Source organism: Cyclopterus lumpus, chromosome 20 (genome assembly GCF_009769545.1).
Source record: "Cyclopterus lumpus isolate fCycLum1 chromosome 20, fCycLum1.pri, whole genome shotgun sequence".
Lineage (NCBI taxonomy): Eukaryota > Metazoa > Chordata > Actinopteri > Perciformes > Cyclopteridae > Cyclopterus > Cyclopterus lumpus.
This window is the reverse complement of record NC_046985.1, coordinates 14539148-14559396: the sequence shown is the minus strand read 5'-3', so window position 1 is coordinate 14559396 and position 20249 is coordinate 14539148. Positions and strand designations below refer to the sequence as shown.

At 43.4% G+C, this 20249-nt stretch overlaps 1 protein-coding gene and 1 long non-coding RNA gene across 2 annotated transcripts in view; one reads left to right on the top strand and one right to left on the bottom strand.

The window, feature by feature from the left end:
• The window catches only part of ahrra (aryl-hydrocarbon receptor repressor a), a 58146-nt gene that overhangs the window by 37414 nt on the left and 483 nt on the right, over positions 1 to 20249 (bottom strand). Inside the window, exons 2-3 of the mRNA XM_034559946.1 lie at positions 19877 to 19969; positions 17867 to 18048 (exon numbers count right to left, since the gene is read on the bottom strand). Coding sequence (XP_034415837.1) covers positions 17867 to 18048; positions 19877 to 19938 — 244 coding nt within the window. The 5' untranslated portion in view covers positions 19939 to 19969. The remainder of the gene's footprint in view (positions 1 to 17866; positions 18049 to 19876; positions 19970 to 20249) is intronic.
• LOC117749421 lies at positions 12963 to 18362 on the top strand. The gene is made up of 2 exons (XR_004611711.1): positions 12963 to 13187; positions 16657 to 18362. It is a non-coding gene; the product is annotated as an uncharacterized LOC117749421 (long non-coding RNA).

The window sequence follows — 20249 nt, the reverse complement described above, 5'->3', positions numbered from 1 at the left end:
GCGTATAGCAACAAGTATCTCACGCCAAAAGCGTGAGAGCTGGCAACCCTGCTCATAACAAAGATCACAATTGTCATGACACAGCCTCACTCGCCCTTCTTCTCTCCCTCTTCCTGCATCTCTCTCCCGGCTCTTGTCCCGGTATGCCCTCCCTCCCTCCGTCATGCCGCTGTCCCTGTTGAGCGACTCATGCATGGATACAATGTGCTCCACTGTGCTCTTTCAAGGCTAGCATTACTGTTCACACGCAATCGGCACCGAACACCAATGTTTTCTCCCTCTTTCTCTCTTTCTTTTTATTCCTCTCCCTTCCATCTTTTATCCCTTCTTTATTTTTCTGTTTCAAGACGCAGCAGGGGAAACTGGTAAACCTTCAGAAACGTTTATGATTGTATAGCAAACTCCTACTTTTACCCAAGTGAAGGTATTAATAAATTCCCTTGATGTAACAAATTAAATTCATCCCGTTTTTATCATTTACAAGTTACTAAATGATGTTGGAGTCATGTTTACAGATTCACACATTGGTTCACAAAATATACAGTACCTGCTGAATATGACCAGCGTGCATCACTCTCCGATTACAGGTTTACAACCTCTTGCTCACAAAGCTCACCATAATTACATTATGGAAACTAACCTGATGTTCTTCCTCTAATTATTTCAACTGCACCAGAAACATTACGTCACTCTGTATTTAGGGGGAAAATAAAAGTTGAACTTTTAATGGAGTTCATATGGGTTTACAATGACTGTGTTAAAGCCATTACATGTATATGCATTTGTATGAAAAATGTTGACGACCGGTTCCCCCACGTTTTTCTCATTTCAAAAAAGAAATATGCAAACATACAGGCTATCAATTCAACAGTCTATCCTATCTTCTGTCGGCCTCCAATCGTTTCCATGTGCTCGACCTCAGGAATCTCTCCTGGATATTCAGAGCATGCCACTGCCATAGTGGGAATATGATACCTGACTTTCTTTCTCCACCTCTCTCCTGTTTTTCCCCTCTAAGTCTCAGTGAGACTTTACATATTTTTAATCTGACTTTTTGTCTCGCTTCTGTCCGAGCACACTATCTGCTCCCCTGTGTGGACGGACGTTTAGTGTCATTTCCTCATGGCTCACAGTGTGTGAGATTAAGCGTATGTGCATTGAAAACGTTAAGGATTATGTGTGTGTGGCAGCTCTCCATGTGTGTTTCAGTGATAGCGTAGTATAGGAAGTAAATTAACTCATTTCTGCAGGGCTGGTCTCTCTCTCTCTCTCTCTCTCTCCTCGCTTTGACAGATCGTTTTCATAACCACTTTTCTGAGGTCACATCCTCGTCTGCAGTAGTCACGCAACCCTTTACATGCACACACACACACAGTGAATGTACACATGTGCACACACACTACTACAGTAATACTACACTACACAAACGCCCATCTTAAAGAGACAGTGTGCGTCTCTCTCTCTCTCGGCAGCCACAACATGCTACAGACTCCGCTTTTAAAGGGTCAGCATGTCTATTTTTGTCTCTCGGCACTCAAAGCATTCCTCCGCTGCTGGCAACACACATGCAACCTGTGGCAGCGGAGTGGCAATGCAACACGGTCTGATGCGGATTTACAGATTAAACATCTGACTTTTGGAATATTTAACATTTTAACCGTGTTGTTAATGGGCAGAAAAACGTAAACAGGGAAATAATTGCGCCTGTGATGTATGCAACATTCCGCTTCAGGGGATTTATAAGAACGCTCTCTTTCTGTGGTTGTTGCAATCTTCCATTAACCACTTGTGACTTAATGATGCCAGTTGCTAGTGTAGGTGAGAGTCAATTCCTCTGCAATAATGTCTATCTACGTGAAAGATCTCTGTCTGCAGCGATGAGATGGAAGCTCACATTGTCCTGACCGGGTCTGTCCATCTGTCTGTCTCCTCCTCTCCGTCCTCTTGCTTCTGTCTCCTTGCCTTTCCCAACACCTCTCTATCCTCTCATCACCTTTCTCCCACCAGCATAGCCCACGGAGGAATATACAGTAACTGGGGATGACAGCGAAACAAAGACGGTGGGCAGGGAGAAAGTGAGTGCCAGTGATTGGAACGGGTTCAGTGAAGACGGTGAACCAAAGGGATCCTTCACATTGCCGGCCCTCCAAAATACTTGCGGATTCCTACAAAGGTCTGATTTGTTGGACAAAGGATGTGCCTGAGGCCTGATACCAATTCTAACGAACAGGGATGTTGAAAGATGTGCACAAAAATAACAAAGCATGCTTTTTCTTTTCTTTTTCTTTTTCACGTAAACATATTCATGGTTTCAGGACGCCCCTTTGTGATTGAATCAATCAGTTTGTTTTTTCTCCAGCTCAGCCAAACTGCAAAGTGATGCCAGTCAGGTATGCCAGTTGTATTTGTACGTACATTCAGCATCTTTTTCTACCTGGGGCTTCTTGACATTTGCAGCCAGCCTTCACCCTCATTTGAACATATGTTGGGGTGATTAGGAAGACACAAATGGACAGCAGTAGACTTGTAATCTATTATTCTGCCCAGCCCCCTTAGTTACTGTTGCTAAGCCTGTTAAGCTTACTGTTCCTGCACGACGCATGTAGTTGACAAAGCTTTGTCTTAAAGGCTCAGTGTTCATTTGAACAGTGCAAATACATGAATGTACTGCAAATAAGAGCTTCACATATCATAACCTGTACTCTAACTGCATAACCAAAGTGGATATGTTGACACTTAGGATAAACAGGGTGGACAATAATAATTCACAATCTGAAATGAGATTTTCCAGCTCATCAAATCTCAGTTTGTGTTTTTTGTCATGACATCACCAGCAGGGGAGGGTAGGCCACAAAACAGCCTCAATATGGCCTGGAAATTGACTGAGAATTTGGCCGGGAGAGGTTGCATGAGAAGGAGAAGGACTTGAAGTAGCAGGGAGGAGAGGCCTGCCAAGAGTAAAGGCTCAGGCCTGAAGGCTTTTGGCAGGTGTTTTGACTCTGCTATCCATCCAGCTGCTGACTTAAAACATGGGAATCTATTAGCCGTAGAGACAGGCTGTAATCTCTGTAATCTTCTGTCTTTTTGCTAATTTCTAAGAATCCTGCAGATGTTGAAAAAAATAAAACGCTTGTCTGACTAATAGATGAATAGATAATTATCAACCATATGCAGTTATCCAACAAAAGGACTATTTTTCTGGAAAATCTGAATCATAGTTAATTGTCTACCACAGCAGCCTCATCAACGATAATATGGCCCTGCCAATTAGGTCAAGTCTGAGGGTTTTCTACATGAATTGGCCCATCTGACATTTTAACAAAGATGCTGGTCCAAGGATGGATGGATGGAGAATTGGTATTGTGATGACCCAATGAATTATGCAATAGGGTTTCTCTCCTATTATTTTATGCCTCCCTTCTGCCTTTTTGCAACCCCCATCCATTCACCTCTCTCGAACACAGCCCTGTGTTAAAATCATTCATGGTATCGTCTCTCGTGACATGTTGACCTCATTGCAAAAGTCTTCTGATGTAGGAGCTGCAACGCTCATTTACAAAGACATGAGGGTCATGGTAAAGGGACAGGTGAGGGAAATGGAGCAACTAAAAGTAAATAATCTTTGGCTTCAGTCACAAAGGCGAAAAACAATGAAGAGTGAGTGAGTGTGGGAGGCCTGCAAAAGCCGCACCAGTAGGCAGACAGGTTGAGGTTGTGCAGGCCTCCAGGCAAAGGAGGGGTGGCACCACAAGAGAGGAAGGATTAAATGGAAGATTAACAAGCTTGGAGATCACAAAGCAAAGTAAAAAAACAGACGGCTGCCTTGACGTCGGAATAAAACGACGATGAAAGTGATACGTCAAGAAAATGTATGCTGCATGATAAAAGAAGCCCAAATGATTTCAGGGGTATTAAATAAATACGTCTATATTGCTGCTTTATAGTGCAATCTATTTCATCATTCAATATCATCAGTTTAAACTCACTAATGGAGACTGCCTGGTTGAGTTTGTAACTTTTCCTGTAGTTAGTCTCCTTTGTTTAAGACAAAGGACTAAAATATGAACAGATGGTGGATGATCCGTGCACCTCTAAAGAGATCCAACGGCACCCTCTGATCGGGCGAGAAACCATTGACAGACACCGGACAATCCGCATTTGCTGCTCCTGTGTGTGTGCATGAGAGGGGATATTTATAAAACCATCACCGTATTATCATGCCCGAGACATGTGAGCGGGTGCGGCATCTTCATCCTTAACTCGTTTAGGACGTATTGAGGTCATTTTCCCCGGGTTTACACAACATTGCGTGAGAAGGGAAGGGTATCCGGTGAATCCAATTGCCCTCTGTGAGGGCGGCAGCGCCTCCATGAATGTGGCCTTTGAGTGGCGAGAGGCCAGGAGACATGCAGACAGCCTGTACTTACTGTAACTGGGAAATAGGCCTGATGCGACTTCAAACAGCCACAATGATGTTATTATGGTCTCCTCCCCTCCCCTCCCCCCCATCCTACTCCTTACCAAGCCTGTCTCTCTCTACTTTCTGAGAACTTGTTGCTCATGAGTCACAGGGAAGGAGTCTCTGGCGATCTGTTGTTTACCCTCATATTACTGGTAAGACAAATCACCGTTTCACTTCCAGTTTAAAAAAAGATGTTTTTTATTACCCCCCCACCCCACCCCCCGTCCTCTAAGAGAGACTGATGTGGATTTATCCAAAAGCTATCATTATCTCCATTTTAACCTCCAAGAGAAAATTAAGTGGGCAGAAGTGCTTTCACACTTCTTCTAACTTTCATCATGTATTGAGCTAAAGAATGACAAGAACATTGGATGACCGGGGGGTTTACTGAAGAGGAAAAACAAGGACATTATCCTTGTAATGGAGGTCAGAGAGGTGAGGGCTTCAATGACTCTTCCAATATAATAAAAGGCAACGCACAATATAACTTTTGAAGTGATAATGCTCCACTGACTCTGCTCCCAACTTTGGGCAAACAAGGATTACACACTCCTTCACTCTAAACTGGGCTATCCATATCTTCAAGCTGAGATTTGCTGTTTTCACCCAGAAAAAAATCAAAGGCCTCCGAGCAAACATTTGACAGGCGGGTAATAGGCAAGAGGTAGAAATGTTCAACATCATCCCAAGCAAAACAACAATATGATGGTATACAGTAGCAAAGTAAAAATACAAATGAAAACTTATATCAGACAAATATGGAAGTCCTGGTTTCATAAAATGATGCAGGTGGCAGCTATGGACGACGAGTGGATGTGACTCAGTTTTGATTTTGGTGCTATATTTACACATTCTTTCAACATCGGTGGATGCTGTCATATCAACATCTTCTCAGTGTCACAATGTTTGCTCGGCCTGGTTAACTTTTGACGGTAAGAAACTGGGTTAGACTTCAGAATGACAATTCTATCACATTTAATTCGTCAAATCATCCTGAAAAAAATATCTGAAAAACAAACTTTGTTCTGAGAGTTTTCGTTTTTTGTCAAGCAAGTGGAGGCTGCGGAACGTAATTCTGCTCCACATTAGCACAATCACACTGTATTGACACTATCGGTAGTTAATTACAAAATATATACCATAATCATTTTCAAAACAAGTGAAAGTGCATTTAAAATAAAAATAATTTCATCCCTTTATGCTGATTTTTCTTTTGTTTTCAGTAAATTAATAAAAAAATTTAATAATTCGAATTAATTAAATTAATAATTTAATAAAAATAAATTATAATTGTCGAAATGCCTTTATAGTAATTTCAAGTTCCAGGGCTAAAGATGTGAAAGCTTTGTAATTCAAGCTGTATAGTCATTGTATAAACAAGCCAAGGCTTTAACGGCCCTGCTCTCAAGTTAATTGTTATCCCGCGGTGTGAAAAGCTCTTGGATGTGTTAATCTGAAAACACGCCCATGGAAAGCATTGAGATCCATTACCGGTCAAGAAATACTGCGTAGGAAATAAAAAAGGATAAAAAAAATTATGGGAGTGGTTTATGAAAAATAAACATGGGTGGAAGCCACTTCCATCTCTTCGTTTGACACATGTCACTGTATGAAAACAGGGATTAGGCTGTCAATGCTCTGACTGGATAAATGTGTGTGTGTATGTGTGTGTGTGTGTGTGTGTGTGTGTGTGTGTGTGTGTGTGTGTGTGTGTGCGTGCGTGTGTGTGTGCGTGTGTGTGTGTGTGTGTTTGCATGTGCAATGCATATTTAAAACATTTGCAATTTGATGATGAAAACAAACCCACATTAGCATGGAGAATTTCCCAGCTCTGCACGCAAACTTAGAGATGGGGAGGGGCCCAGAGTGTGTGTGTGTGTGTGTGTGTGTGTGTGTTCCTGTGGGTCAAGCCGGCAGTGTGTGTTCCTGTGGGTCAAGCCGGCAGCTGTTTAAATTCAGTCTTACAGTGCAACATGCCAATTTAAACACGATCCTAAGGGACAGAAACAGAGTCTGACACTTCTCGCCACCACCTCGTTCTTTCTCTCTCCCTCCTTCTAGATCTCCCTTCTTTTGTTGCAAATACCCGCGATGACGCCTCTGAGTCGACTTTAACTCCGAGATTCGACAAACGCCACGACACCCATAACTCAGGCCTCACTTGTCTCACTGCATTAGCCCTGGCGAACTCCTGCACCTTATATGATGATCCTACTTGATCCCTTTGCTCCCTGTCGTGTACCATCTTTAAGGGGTCGTGTCATTGCGCCCGATGAATAAGTCATTAGATCAGCGCCATGCTCGTCCCTGAAAGGTCCGGAGGCTCGGTGCCTGTGGCTCCCCTTCGAATGAGGTCACAAACTGTCATTGGAAGAGTTAAGAGATGAAACTGTAGAAGGGAAACATTAATTAAAGCCCACCAACTGCTTCGCACCAAAAAATATTTTAACCCAAAACAGCCTTTGAAAGTGTGTGAGTGTGTGTGTGTGTGTGTGTGTGTGTGTGTGTGTGTGTGTGTGTGTGTGTGTGTGTGTGTGTGTGTCTCTGTGTGTGCGTGCGTGTGTGTGTTCAATTAGGGCTGTAGCAGGAACAACTTTTATTTCATTTGATCAAATTAGATATAGATATTCCACGATGTGTGATTTCCACGCTGGTGCCTTAAATCCAAAGAATGTTACGAACGGGAAAAATAACCTGCGACACAGTGTTTAAAAATAGCGTTCTTCTCCTCTATTATTTACTTGTTACTTCTTTTACTCATTTGTTTCCCCTTTTTTTTCATTTGAAACTACAGTTTAAGGAACTCGGAAAGCCTCAGAGAGCTTACACCGTGAACTCCACCAGTGGGCCCTTGCTGTCGGTGATGTTAGTCAAACCTCCACACACACACACACACACACACACACACACACACACACACACACACACACCAAAGATTTTTAGCAGGAATAATTCGCTGCTTTCAAGTTTTTCAGTAGAATTAACAATTTGAAACACACAATTATAAATAAAAGGAAACACTTCTCAAATGAGAGTCTTTTGTGTTTGCTCAACTGTGTGTATCTATACACATCTGGGGTTATGATAAATTATCACTTCACACTGGAGTTTTCCTTATTGGCTTTAACAGTGTGATCGGATACAAGATGAAATCCCTTGTCCTCCCCAGCATTTATTAAAAAAATGTTTGCAGCGCTTGCACAAATACACAAATCTCAAATAAAGCCCAGGGAGCATTCGGGCCTCTTCGCGTCTCTGTTTACTGTTGAACACTTAAGATATACCCTTCTTTCTCCTAGCTAACAAATAATGCCTGAGGGGGCTGGAGGGCTGAGCCAAGCACAAGTCACGCAACCGCCTCTCTCTGTCTCTCTGTCTCTCTCTCTCTCAGTCATCGACCTACACACGCACACACACACACACACACACACACACACACACACACACACGCACACACGCACACACACATCCTGACTCACTGGATACCTGACTGCCTGGGTGAGAGATTTGCCCCTGCAGAGCTGTCCCTCTTTAACAATGTGCCTGGACGCTGTCAAGTCAGAGACCATCCTGCTGCCGCTAACTGATGTTTGACTTCACCTTGTCTTCCTTTGCAGGCGCCCAAGTAAAAGTGGATATGTGTGCATGTGTGATGAGATTGTCTTTACCCGCTCTCCCTCTAGCTGCACCCTCTGCTTGCGTCTCTCTGCACCCTAAAAATATTTTGTCAGGCCCACTCATTCGATCATAATTCAGCAGAAATCAGGGGTTCACACAGAGTTCAAACTGCTCTGGGTGGACAGAGTGCAGCGGAGGCCTGCAAGCCAATAAAACACAAAAAACACAAACCCCTTTCAACATCCTCCTGCATCACATTCGCCATCTTCAAATAGTCCTTACTATGGCCCCTTCTCACTGAAATACTTGTCTTGCAATGTACGGCATGCACAGCAATATGTCTTTGGTTCAGTGTCAGTTACAATTGTATGGTGGATTTGCAGATTGAAAAAGAAGCTATTCCCCATACCGAAGCTTCTCCAAGTGACCCTAACTTCATATGACATGATATGAAGGACTATTTTTACTCGGGCGAGTTACGTGCTCCTGTTTTCCCATATCAGATACTGATGAAAGGGGACCTCATCTGGCTGATGGTAGTTAGCGCATAGAGCTGTATCGGGTCAGATGCCACCTTTGGTTAGTGATCTTTCCAACCGCATGGAAACATATCGATTTACATTAGGGAACAAAACAGCAGGGACCGGGCCACCGTTGCACACTGAAGCATGCTTCAATTAAGATAAATGGAGGTGACAGACAAAACAAACGGTCCGGTGTACAGTACGGCCGGGCAGCCAGCGTACGGACACAACCTGGTGACACGTAGAGTACTTGTGGAAGTAGTGCCACGCAAATTCGGCTCATAAAAGGCTTGTGCTTCAGGTTCCTTTGCATTAATTACATCACTCAACTAAGCATTGGTATTTACACTGTAATTTACATTTGTTTTGCAGCCAAGCTGACAGTGTACCAGGATCGTGAGGCGTGCAGGTGAGGTTTCGTTTCATCAACGGTAGCGACAAATGTGAAAACAGACTGCAAAACATTGACGGAGTTTGTTGATGCAGTTGTCTGCGTCTTCTCCCCCTATTCGCAGGAATCCTTTGCTGGTTTACGGTCTGTCCCCTGTGTGAGACGTTGATCAGCATCGTGCCAGAGCCGCAGTGTCGCCGAGTATATTCACCGGCCACTGTGAATAGACTCTCCATCCGCTCGGTTTAGCCATCAACAGATCGCATTACTGACACCAGTGAGCTTTTTATGCGGGTGGCCATGTTAAATTGGTTGTGCTGTCGCTAATAGGCCTTTGGTACTCACTCGAAGGCAACAGGGGAGAGAATGCCGTTTCATCAATCAGTTCATTGTGGACCGTCTCCAAAGCATGCGAATGGGACCACAGAGGGACACAGACAAGCTTGACAACAACAAAATCTGATTCTTGGATTCTACTGTTCATTCGGTTACTTGTTCAATTGTAATTCCAATTGAGGCCACATGTAGGACTTTTTCTTTGGTCAGAGTATGCATTCCAGCATTGCCGCAAAATTTATTCACTTTTCAAATTCAGTGATCTCACAATAAACAGCCACAAAACTCTTTCTTTTTTTTCCTAAACTCAGGAAGCTGCTTCTGAGCAGAAATGCTCACAGGCCACAACAAAGAAAAAAAAGGAAGAAAAAAAAGGAGAGAGGCTTAATGAGTTATCAAATCTCCCAAAGCACTCAAAATGTGGCTTTGGGCGGTGCTGAATCTGTTTGCCATATTGCGCGTTTGCATGGAGATCAACAAAGTCTATTTGTTTGCTGTGTGGGGGATGACTATAAATTGAAATGAGTTAATCTAAGCCAAAAGGGCTGTAGTTGGGGTTAAGCGTGCTAGAGCGGCGTGCTTGCAAAGAAACTAGTACAGCTACACTGCAAACATTTGGGATAAGAAATGTCTCTGCCTCTAACAAAACCACTGTGCAGTAACTACAATGTGCGCACCCTGTGAACTTAAAATACAGCTTTTCTAATTGAATGCCATGCTATAATAAACTGTGTAAGACAACAGCTGGGATTTGTCAGCTTGTTTGTAGCACCGCTGCATGCTTAAAGTGCTTCCATAATATAATTATCAACTGGAGATCCGGGGGCTTCGGTGCGCTTGTTGCTTCCCTCCGTGTCCCCTCGGAGGCTTTCCTTGCTCAGGCGAAGCGGCGCGCTAGGTGGTAGCTGTGGCAGTAATTACACAAGACAGCTTCCAACAATAGTGTTGGGCCAACAAAGGCTTCTGCTCACTGTGCATGAGTCCTGGCTGTCTATTCACACTCACTCAAACTCAAACACACACCGTCTGTGTTCGCACACACACACACACACACACACACACACACACCGCCCATTGCTGCACGGCCGCCACTAGCTGTTACAGTTAGCGTCTAATGGGGGGAGGTGGGGGCCCCCCTCTGCACTGATTTGAGTAATTCACTTATGGCCTTTTGTGATCCCAGGGGGCTCTGTTGCCCCCCCAGGACAACAGAGTCCAGCTCCACTCAAGCGAGTTCAGTGTCTGTGGCACGAGAGGCCAGGCAGGGACAAAGCCAGTGTCATGCCTTTGATTCAAGCAACTAATGAGTTAGCTGTAAGGACCCTAAATGCATAAGGCGGCTTCTCCATTCATGGTTTCTCGACACATACAAGGGATTAGCGTGGCTGGCCTGTCGCGCTAGTTAACAGCTATTGTTTGGCTGATTATTGCAGAGGGGGAGAACATACATGAATTGCAAATGTTGGAGGGTAATCTTGATGTTATTTTAGAAATTGTTCTATTTCCACAAACACAACTCTTGGGGAAACCAAGAAGATCTATGATACACACACACACAAAATAATAAATGTCCCTACGCATTGGGTCGAAATGGTCTTTAATAGTTTCCTTAAATAAAATGTCTCAAAACCGTTTCAAATTTATTGCAAAAGAGTGAGAGTAGATTATAACAGTTATCAACCATACTCAACTCAAAGACCTATTGTATTTCAGTTTGGGTATATAATCCAAATTTAAAACAAATTACTATTATATAATACATCTAGGTCAAAACAACGCATTGTCAATGGTTCTAGCCATTTTACCCATGGGTCCTGGGGAACGTTATATTGACCCAAGCGCGGGTATGAAAATGGCCAAATTATACATCAAACTGTTGCACAAGGAATCGTCTATATCTAAATGTTATTTTTCACCACTGTTAGTATATTACATTAGTGTCTAGACCTATTTCTATGTTACATTGACAACAAATTAACAGGGTTTTAGCATGCCAAAATAACGGATAGGAATGATAAGAGCCTGAGCACAGGTATTAGGTTAGTCATAACAGGGAGAACACATTAACATTCACACTGTAAACGTATTAAGCAGCCATACGTCTACGTTTGTATATAGAACCCGTAGCACGGAATTACAGACATCGCATGTGGAGGAAAGAGGAAGGAGAAAAGCCTGAGCACTGGCATTTAGCCTGATCACGCACTCTGCATGAAGCACATGGAGATGAGAGGTGATTTTCTTTCACAGAGGTCAGTGAAACAAACAGAAGAGCAGAACCCCACGGGGAGGAAGGGGAAGAGGAGAGGAGGAGAAAGAGAGACACGGGAGTGTCAGTCGTGGTCACAGAATCAAAAAAAGGAGAAAAAAGCGACAAATAATTAATGAAACACAAGGGACAGAAATGGGGTGACAGGGCGAATCTGGAACCCAATTTGATGATGATAATCACACATAAGAGCAAATGGTCTCTGCTTCAATAGCATACACGCACAAACAGATTAGGATGCAGTGCTCTATTATCTCCCTGGATGCTATTAATCAATACACATCACAGGATCTTATCAGGGTTTAGCGATGTGAATCGGGATGAGAAGTTATGAACTGTCAAAAGAAATCGTATAATGTGTGTGTGAATCAAATACCCCCTTTTTGTCCACTTAGCATCACCTTTTCATTACTCATAATGTAAAAGTCTTTAACGTACCAGCCCTGGGTGAACTGGAGATGCCGTGCCACCAACACCAGCACAGCGCTGGCCAGTCTACTTGTATCTGTCTTCAGGCTGGTTGTGACATATGACATTTAACTGATATGATGGCCTGACGGGTTGAAGTCCTTGCATCCTTTGGGCTTTGAAGCATTGCGTGCTGGAGGCTTGAAATGTGCAATCACCCTACGCCACTACGGCATCGAGAAATCTGCATGTAAGCATCGATTCACAGCTCGATACCAATACCAATTACCTGAGAAGTCTCCCTGATTCCTGGTGATTTCTACCTCCTAATCTCGCCATAAGTGTGTGATTGGGTCAAACAACGGGGGAGAATGATCAAGCACGAGTTGGGTGTAACAACATGCACAGATCTGCACTGGACCAGACTTAAGGAGGCTAAGTGAAGCCGAACAAGCTGGCAATCTGGCAACATTTAGCAACGCAAGTTTCAAGAGCGCGGACATCTTGTTTCAAAAACTCAAAACAACAGCGAATTGACCACATCTTGACCTTTCTAATGCTGAACCTTTTCACCTCATTTCTAGTCCATGCAGCTCGCTGACTCGTCTTGGCCAATGCGTTTGCGGAAGGAAAAAGTGTGGGGGTCACTGAGAGTTTAGTAAACACAAAGTCTGTCTATAATGTGACCCGATACACATTTCACCCCCTGAGCAAAGACTACATTCAGAAACAGCTATCGTGCTGCAGCACTTCCCTCTTTGGAAAAGATGTGCACACGTATCGACTGGATTTGACATGAAGAGGATTAACACAGATTGTCCGGTTGAGGGGCCACGCAGCCACGACATTCTCTAAAAACCAGTACATGGGTCCAGACTGAATTGCTTCGCCGTGTTCCCTCCTTCCTCTATTGCGCGACGGCAGGGTTGGTTACAAAACCCGTCTCCTGTCTGCATGGCCGTACGTCACTAGTGGCGTACGGCCTGCCGTGAGTCTGCGGGCTTTGTGGCCTTTCTCTTCCTCTTTTATTAAAGCTCACCCAGCATTTAGAGGCAGACAACACACATAGCGAAACTTGCTGGCGCACGTTCGGAGACGAGAGCAACGCAGATGCACAGCACCGGTCCAAAACACTGTTGTGTGGATTCCGCCTGGCAGTGAGGTGATCGGCACGCCAAGGTACAAAACGTGGTACTGATAGGTATACTCGAGTCTCACGTCACATTTTGTGTGGCTTTGTGTGTGTGTGGCTATGTGTGGACTGACAGCTATGAGGGAAAGAGGGTCTTTAATTGTGTGCTTCCAGACACACACACACACACACACACACACACACACACACTTACAAATACACCTTGCTGCGATGTGGATACAGTTACACCCTCAGGGGTAGTTGTGATGTACTGCAAGACAGTAATGATTTTCTGGGCGGATCATTTTCTGAAAGCGAAGTCATATCAATGGTTTCCAGGTGGTTGATGTCTCACTGAGTAGTGTCAGTGTGTAGGTCTATTTTGATGTGTTTTAAACAATGCATAAACTATGCAGGAGGGAGTATAAATAAAGTGGGAAAGGGTTGTGGTTTATGTATTATTTTTCAATAAATACAGATAATGGATATTAGCTATAGTACAGGAAATATACCAAAGGCAGGCACACACTGATCACTGCGATAAGATATCCGTACCACAAGGGTCAAAGTGAAAGTCTATCACACCTCACCGCACACACGGTCAAAATAACCACCGTGCTAAGTCACGATGCACACACCCAACGTTCTCACGCACACACGACACATTGCACCGGGTTTGATGTCAATGCAAAGCCATGCTCTGTTCCAAAAACAAACTAATGAAACTGCTCCAGCTATTCTGGGGACGTGAACTGTTGATCATCTGGTCACATGTTTACTTTTCTCAAAGATTTCTTGTTTGAGAGTTCTGCTTTATCTGAGACACAGCAGCCGAGGATGTGACCACATAACACACACACACACACAAAACCGACAAAAAGGAGCGCCTCATGAGATATACGTATATCATGTTAGTAGCGAATATTAATGCATTGGCATATAGCGCCGAGAGCAGTGCAATACACGTTAGGAAAGAGGGTCAGTCTTTTATTATGTGGTCTCCAGGTTCTCTGCCTTATAACTCCCATCTGATTCTCATCACAAGCCCCGTTGACTTCTGCTCTCTCTGTTGGAGCCACTTTCAATTCATATTAGTCCGGGAACACAGCAAAGGAATAAAGAGTAAAGGTGCACGTCCCATTTCCTTGACACACTCTGAACTCATATCAGTTAGTTTACAATATATCATGATTGCTTTTATGCCACTGAAATACAAAACGTAAAATGTATAAACAGCTCTCCAGCAATAACACAAATTAATTAAAAAGGAAATATTTTGCCATTAGTTCCCTGATCCCATCTGAAAGTACAGCCACACAACCTGATTAAATATTCGAAACAAAGCAACATTATAGTTTTAAAAAATGAGAAAAACAGCAGTGAAACACAATCGCATAAAACAGACTAGAGGAGAATTAAAGGCATTCGGGCAGAAAGACAAAGGAGGAGGGATAGTTAATCCTTAGGGTAAATATTTAACAAGCTCAGCAATTACAGAGACCTAGCATGGAAGAGACGGGAACTGCAGCCTGCTGACTGTCAACACAACACACACACACACACACACACACACACACATGCATCCACATGGTACTACTCACTTGGGCATCTGCCTAGAAATGCTGAGAATAAAGATACCCTGACATAAAATGAAAATTAAACAAAAAGAAATTGGACAAAGTCCGTAGGCTATAAACTGATGATTTGGATTTATTTTTATTTTTATATATATTTTGTTTGAAGGGGCCCTTGGACTTTTTTTCCAACTGGGGATAACTGTGGCAGTTGCATCACTACACACTAATAATGGGCACTTGTTTGTGCAGGCTGTCCATTAATAATCAGCTTTTATAGTTCAACTGCAAGAAAGTAAACGTGTATGACCGCTTGAATCTGAACCCCTCGAAATGGATCTCAGCCACTGGGGATTGTGAGTTTTGGAATATTCATTTTAATACCCAAAGATATGTACATGTCATTCTTGTGTGAACGTGTATTTTACGAGTGGAAATGTGCACTCTGCAGGCAGAGGAAATAAAATGCCATAAAAAATTTAAATAAAGTGTTATTAAGCAATGTCAAAGTGCATAAAATAGAAATAGCACATGGATTCATCTCGGGTCACGTATCCCATTGTGCCCGTAAGCACGTCCCAGTTGAACCTCATGGAATATGATGAATAAGGGAAACTGGCTGAAGTGATTCTCGGTCTGGCGTCGCTTTTTATTTACTCACACACCGGCATGCAGACAAACAAACACACAGACACACACACACACACACACACACACACACACACACACATAGCCTGGAGGTGTATTTGCATAAAGTGCATAGGTACATACTGTTCACTTTGCTCCACCCTTGAGCAGTCAAGCAACAGAGACGACCGGTAGAATATCAGTGTGCTCCCGAAACCACCTGCCACACAATCCTCCTCCTCCTCCTCCTCCTCCTCCTCCTCCTCCTCCTCCTCCTCCTCCTCCTCCTCCTCCTCCTCTCTAAACCTTCAACTGTAGTGAGTAAACCAAGCCAGTGAATCTCTGTTTTAAAATGAGAAAACAAATGGCACAGTCCAACCCGTAGCCACTTGATCACAACTAACTGAACTGGACATCAGTCATGACTGGGTAGTAACTTCATACAGTCCCCCCGGTGGACAAAAAGGAAAACTGCATCAATATGAGCAGGAAAATAATCATTCCTCCTCTAGAAAACAGTTTATAAATGCAAAGGAAACTTAATGTGGTTTCATAGCGTGTTTTCGGTGACTGACTCAGTGTTTGAAAGAGAAGGGGGGGGGAAGAGGTTATGACTGTTGAAACCGCAGGAAGGATGTGGCTATGTACTTGTTGCTCATCTTGGATTTATCTGGAAGAGCTCTGGCCACGCTCCGGGTTTAAATATCAGCGGCTCTGAGAGTCCAGTGAGAGAGGGAGGGCCGAGCTGTATACAAAACCAAATCCATCGTGTTCCACTCTGATTAATCTCATTAGTGTAGCATTAAAAGCCAGCTAAGCTGGTCACTACTGCCACCGATAACAAGACATCCAGCAGTGTTGGCAAAAACAAATAGAGGCTTTTGCATTAATGTTTCAAGAGTTCAGAATAAAAATAATAATTCCTGATGAACGCCACCTTCAAGGCAAACGCTATAGCGCCTTCATCACTTTGGAAGACGAGCACAGGAGGCTATTAAACTTCAACACTCGCTTGCCACGCGCCTTTCAGCGCCCACGTGACCGAACCTCGTCCTTTTTCTCTCGCTCGGCACTCTTGCATCGAGGCAGCGGTTGTGGTCTTTATCTTTATCTCTGCGTGATCTCTTATCCGGGGCTGGCACCTTTGATAAGTCCAATTAGCACCTGTACTGCAACTTTGCGTGATGGCTAAGCTACATGAGCATTCAGGGTAAAACAAGTAACCATGTGTGTGTGTGTGTGTGTGTGTGTGTGTGTGTGTGTGTGTGTGTGTGTGTGTGTGTGTGTGCGCGTGTGTGTGTGTACGTGTGTAAAGTTACATGACTCTGGCCAACAGGATGCCAGTTGTTGGGTGCCATGCCAAACCAAGGCAGCAGATGATGGAGATTAAGGCCGCTGCAAGGATCAGGGGAGCAGAAGGTGAAAGAGGAGAGCCACATGTGTCGAAGAGGTGGTGGCTGAAAAACGTCCTGCTGGTCAGAACTGTCCAAATCCCTTTGCTGACGTTTCCAAGAAACAGCTATCCATGAGGACTTTCTTTCAGCTCCCGGGACGGGGAACACAGAGAGCCTCACAGGACCTCTCTGTGCAGCCTCCTCTCCACTGCCCTGCGCTTCACTTCAGCCCTCATTGACTTCATCACAAGCATTTTCCCTTTTAGTGCAGGGGAAGATGCATATTCTTTGCTCTTTATATATAAAAAAATAAAACTACCTCTTGTCTTAGAGCTGTCGCATCCAGCTGGGCCAGTAGCCTCTGAGTTGATGAGGCAGCCGCCGAGGCCACCGGCAACGTAATCTGCTCTGAAGCGGGCCATGAATATTTGAAGTGGATTGTGGCGCAACACGAGGAGAGGAAGGGAGGCATTCAGTGGATTGGGGAGGAGAGTGTGCCTCAATTTATCTTTTAATTACATGCGGCTACAACACACAAAGGGGTCATAGGGATTTAAGGGAGGGTGAACTGAAAACGATGCATTCCGTGGCGATGCTACAGAACTCCTCCCCCCGACGCAGAAAAAGAACATCTTCTTTAAGCCCAGGGGATTCTTACCCATTCAGAACAAGAGTTTGAATTTTTTCTTTTTTATCTTTATGAGGTAATATCTTTAAAATGATAATTTCTCAAATGTTGCAACAATTGTATTTTTCTTTTTTATCTTTATGAGGTAATATCTTTAAAATGATAATTTCTCAAATGTTGCAACAATTGTATTTATGTTTATTTTCCCCCGAAAACCAGCATACGATTATTTCTACTACTCCAGCTTCTAATAGTATAGATATTTATGTGTCGTCCTATCTTAGAATCGCTTCACATTTGTTCGTGGGTCAGTTTTAGAATACAAATCTATCAGAGCAGGACAACGTTGACCTATATGCCCATTTACAGCAGCACATATCACATTATTAACCCCACTCATCAACTCACAACTCCCTCTGAACTCAGAGACAGGCACACATAAAGCGAAGTGCCCCATACCCCTCCACCCGCCACTATGAACGTCGGCCCTCGACCTCCTTTACCTTGGAAGAAACTCTTGACGCGGAGGTAGGAGACTGCGAGGCGCAGCACGGACAGCTTGTCCAGCTTGGAGATGACATCCGGGGGGAACGGCAGCAGGCTGGCCAGCCGGTCCAGCTCAGCGTTCAGCCTGTCTCTGTGCCGCTTGGACGGGTTGGTTTTCTCATTGGCAGAGGACAGCTTCCTGATGGCAAGACGGACAGAGGGGAGAGACATAGATGGGGGTTAAATGGGCATCGGGACGTGCACTTGAGACCATCACAAGTCACACTCTCAGCTGTAAAATATGAACAGCTTCGACGACAAAGTCGGGACAAACTTGAAACATTTAAAAAAGATGTTGTTATTATTACCGCTAAACATTTTATAAATTGTAAAAACCCTGTATGCAATGTGTCTTAACACAAACAAAAACAAGAAGTGGAGCCATGTTGTTGTTTTTTTCCGATTGCACCCAAGTATTAAAGGAAGCTTTGGTATGAATTTATTTATAAGAAACGATTTTTCAAATGTTTGTTTCATATTCCTTCCTCCTTATAATAATATCATGTTTTGTGTCTTTTCTGACGCTGCACAACACTATCCCAACACAAGTAGAGCCATGTGACCAAATATACCACACTATCTGCACACGTCCCTCTGTCTTCCACCTATATTTCCTTTAGAATCGTCTGTCCCCAGCACACGTCTCTTTATTTGGAAGTGAAATGTGTACATTTACTAGACAATAACAAATTAGTTGTGTTTCCCTCCCTGCAGAATATCTTTCCATGTCCTGATGGTTCACTTCACAGTAATCTATCTGTATTTACTGCGGCTGTTCCCCCTCTTCAAATCAACTCCTGATGGTAAAGTTATTGTACTTATTGCGCTGTCCCTCTCAGTGCCGCACAGCATATGAAATATGCTCCTTAGGCACCGAGTTATTTGTGTGTTTTAGAATGGGGTGCCACAGCGTTACCAGCTGAACTTAGCATGAGCCGCGTATGTAATGGTCAGCTCCAATTTCCACAGCTAAGAGTTTCTGATCGGACAGACAGAATATTTGTTTACGTGCCCTGACTCTGTTTTAATCTGGTGGATGGATAAAAGTTGCAGTCATTCCAGGAAAACAGAACAGAAAAATATCTTGAGTGTGCCGGTCTGATCGGATTATTCAGTGAAACCAAAGTTGACTTCACTCTGCTCACTTCTACAATATTCATGGAGGAACTAAAAGTACCAAAAACAGCCTTATTATTTCAATATTAAACACAGTCCTAAATATATCTAATGGAATGACTAGTAGACTACAATTCCAAGTGTATTTCTGTCCAGTGCACAAGTAGTATTGATTTGATGTGGCAAAGACTTCCTTTCATATCAGCGGCGGAGGCAGTGCAAAACATGAAAACTTTATAAATGCCACAGGCCTTGTTAAATTATCACTCCCCTCCCCTAAATCTTATATAACCCTGCTCACTATTCATGACATCAGCTGACAAGAGGGCCCAAAAAAAATAAAAATAGTGTCCTCTACATTGAAAACTATGGACACCTAAAACGCCATCAGTCCAACATATGATTTACTCCTATGCCTGTGGGTAAAAACATGTATGTGTGAAGTAAAAATAAAAATAAAAATAAATACATTCTCAATGTCCCTCCACTGACATTAAGCATCAAGAGGGAAGCAAATACACACATATAGGCGTGTATTATTAAGCTATAGTGAGTAGCAAGAAACATATAATTAAATAACCCACAGTATAATAAGTGCTACATTATTAATAGTATAGTGTGCTATGCTCGCTAGTCTGCCAGTTATGTGATCATAACATGTTATTCCAGTGCTACAATTAGAAAAATTTGAAAAATCCCAATACCAACTGGAGCTGCCACTGCCACATTTACACCTCTGTAACTTCCTAACAAATCACAAGGTTGAGAGAGAAGAAGTGGCCCTGCAAGTTGGCCGGGAGTAGTCTAGCGGGGGAAAGGGGCCCCATCCATGTAACAAATCGCTCCTTAACTGTTTCTGGACGGGCTTCCTCCTCTTTCTGCCCGCGTACATGCAGTCTCCCGGAGGTATCATGATCTCGCGCTCCGTGGAGGTAACAGGTGCGCTGCGGATGAGATAGAGAGGACGTTAACTCAAACTTAACACATGTAAGACAGTGAGCATTCACAAGGTCATTTGTATTATTATTATTATTGTTGTTATTATTGTTATTATTATAATAATTATTATCAGCATTATTATTATTCTTTATGTTTATTTTTTATGTGTGTGTGTGGGGGGGGGGGGGGGGGGGGCCAGTAGATCCCCGCTCGCATACACATTAAGCATATTAAACCCAATTAAGCTGTAGTTCAAATCTCAACAAACTAATCTGTTAATTAGCA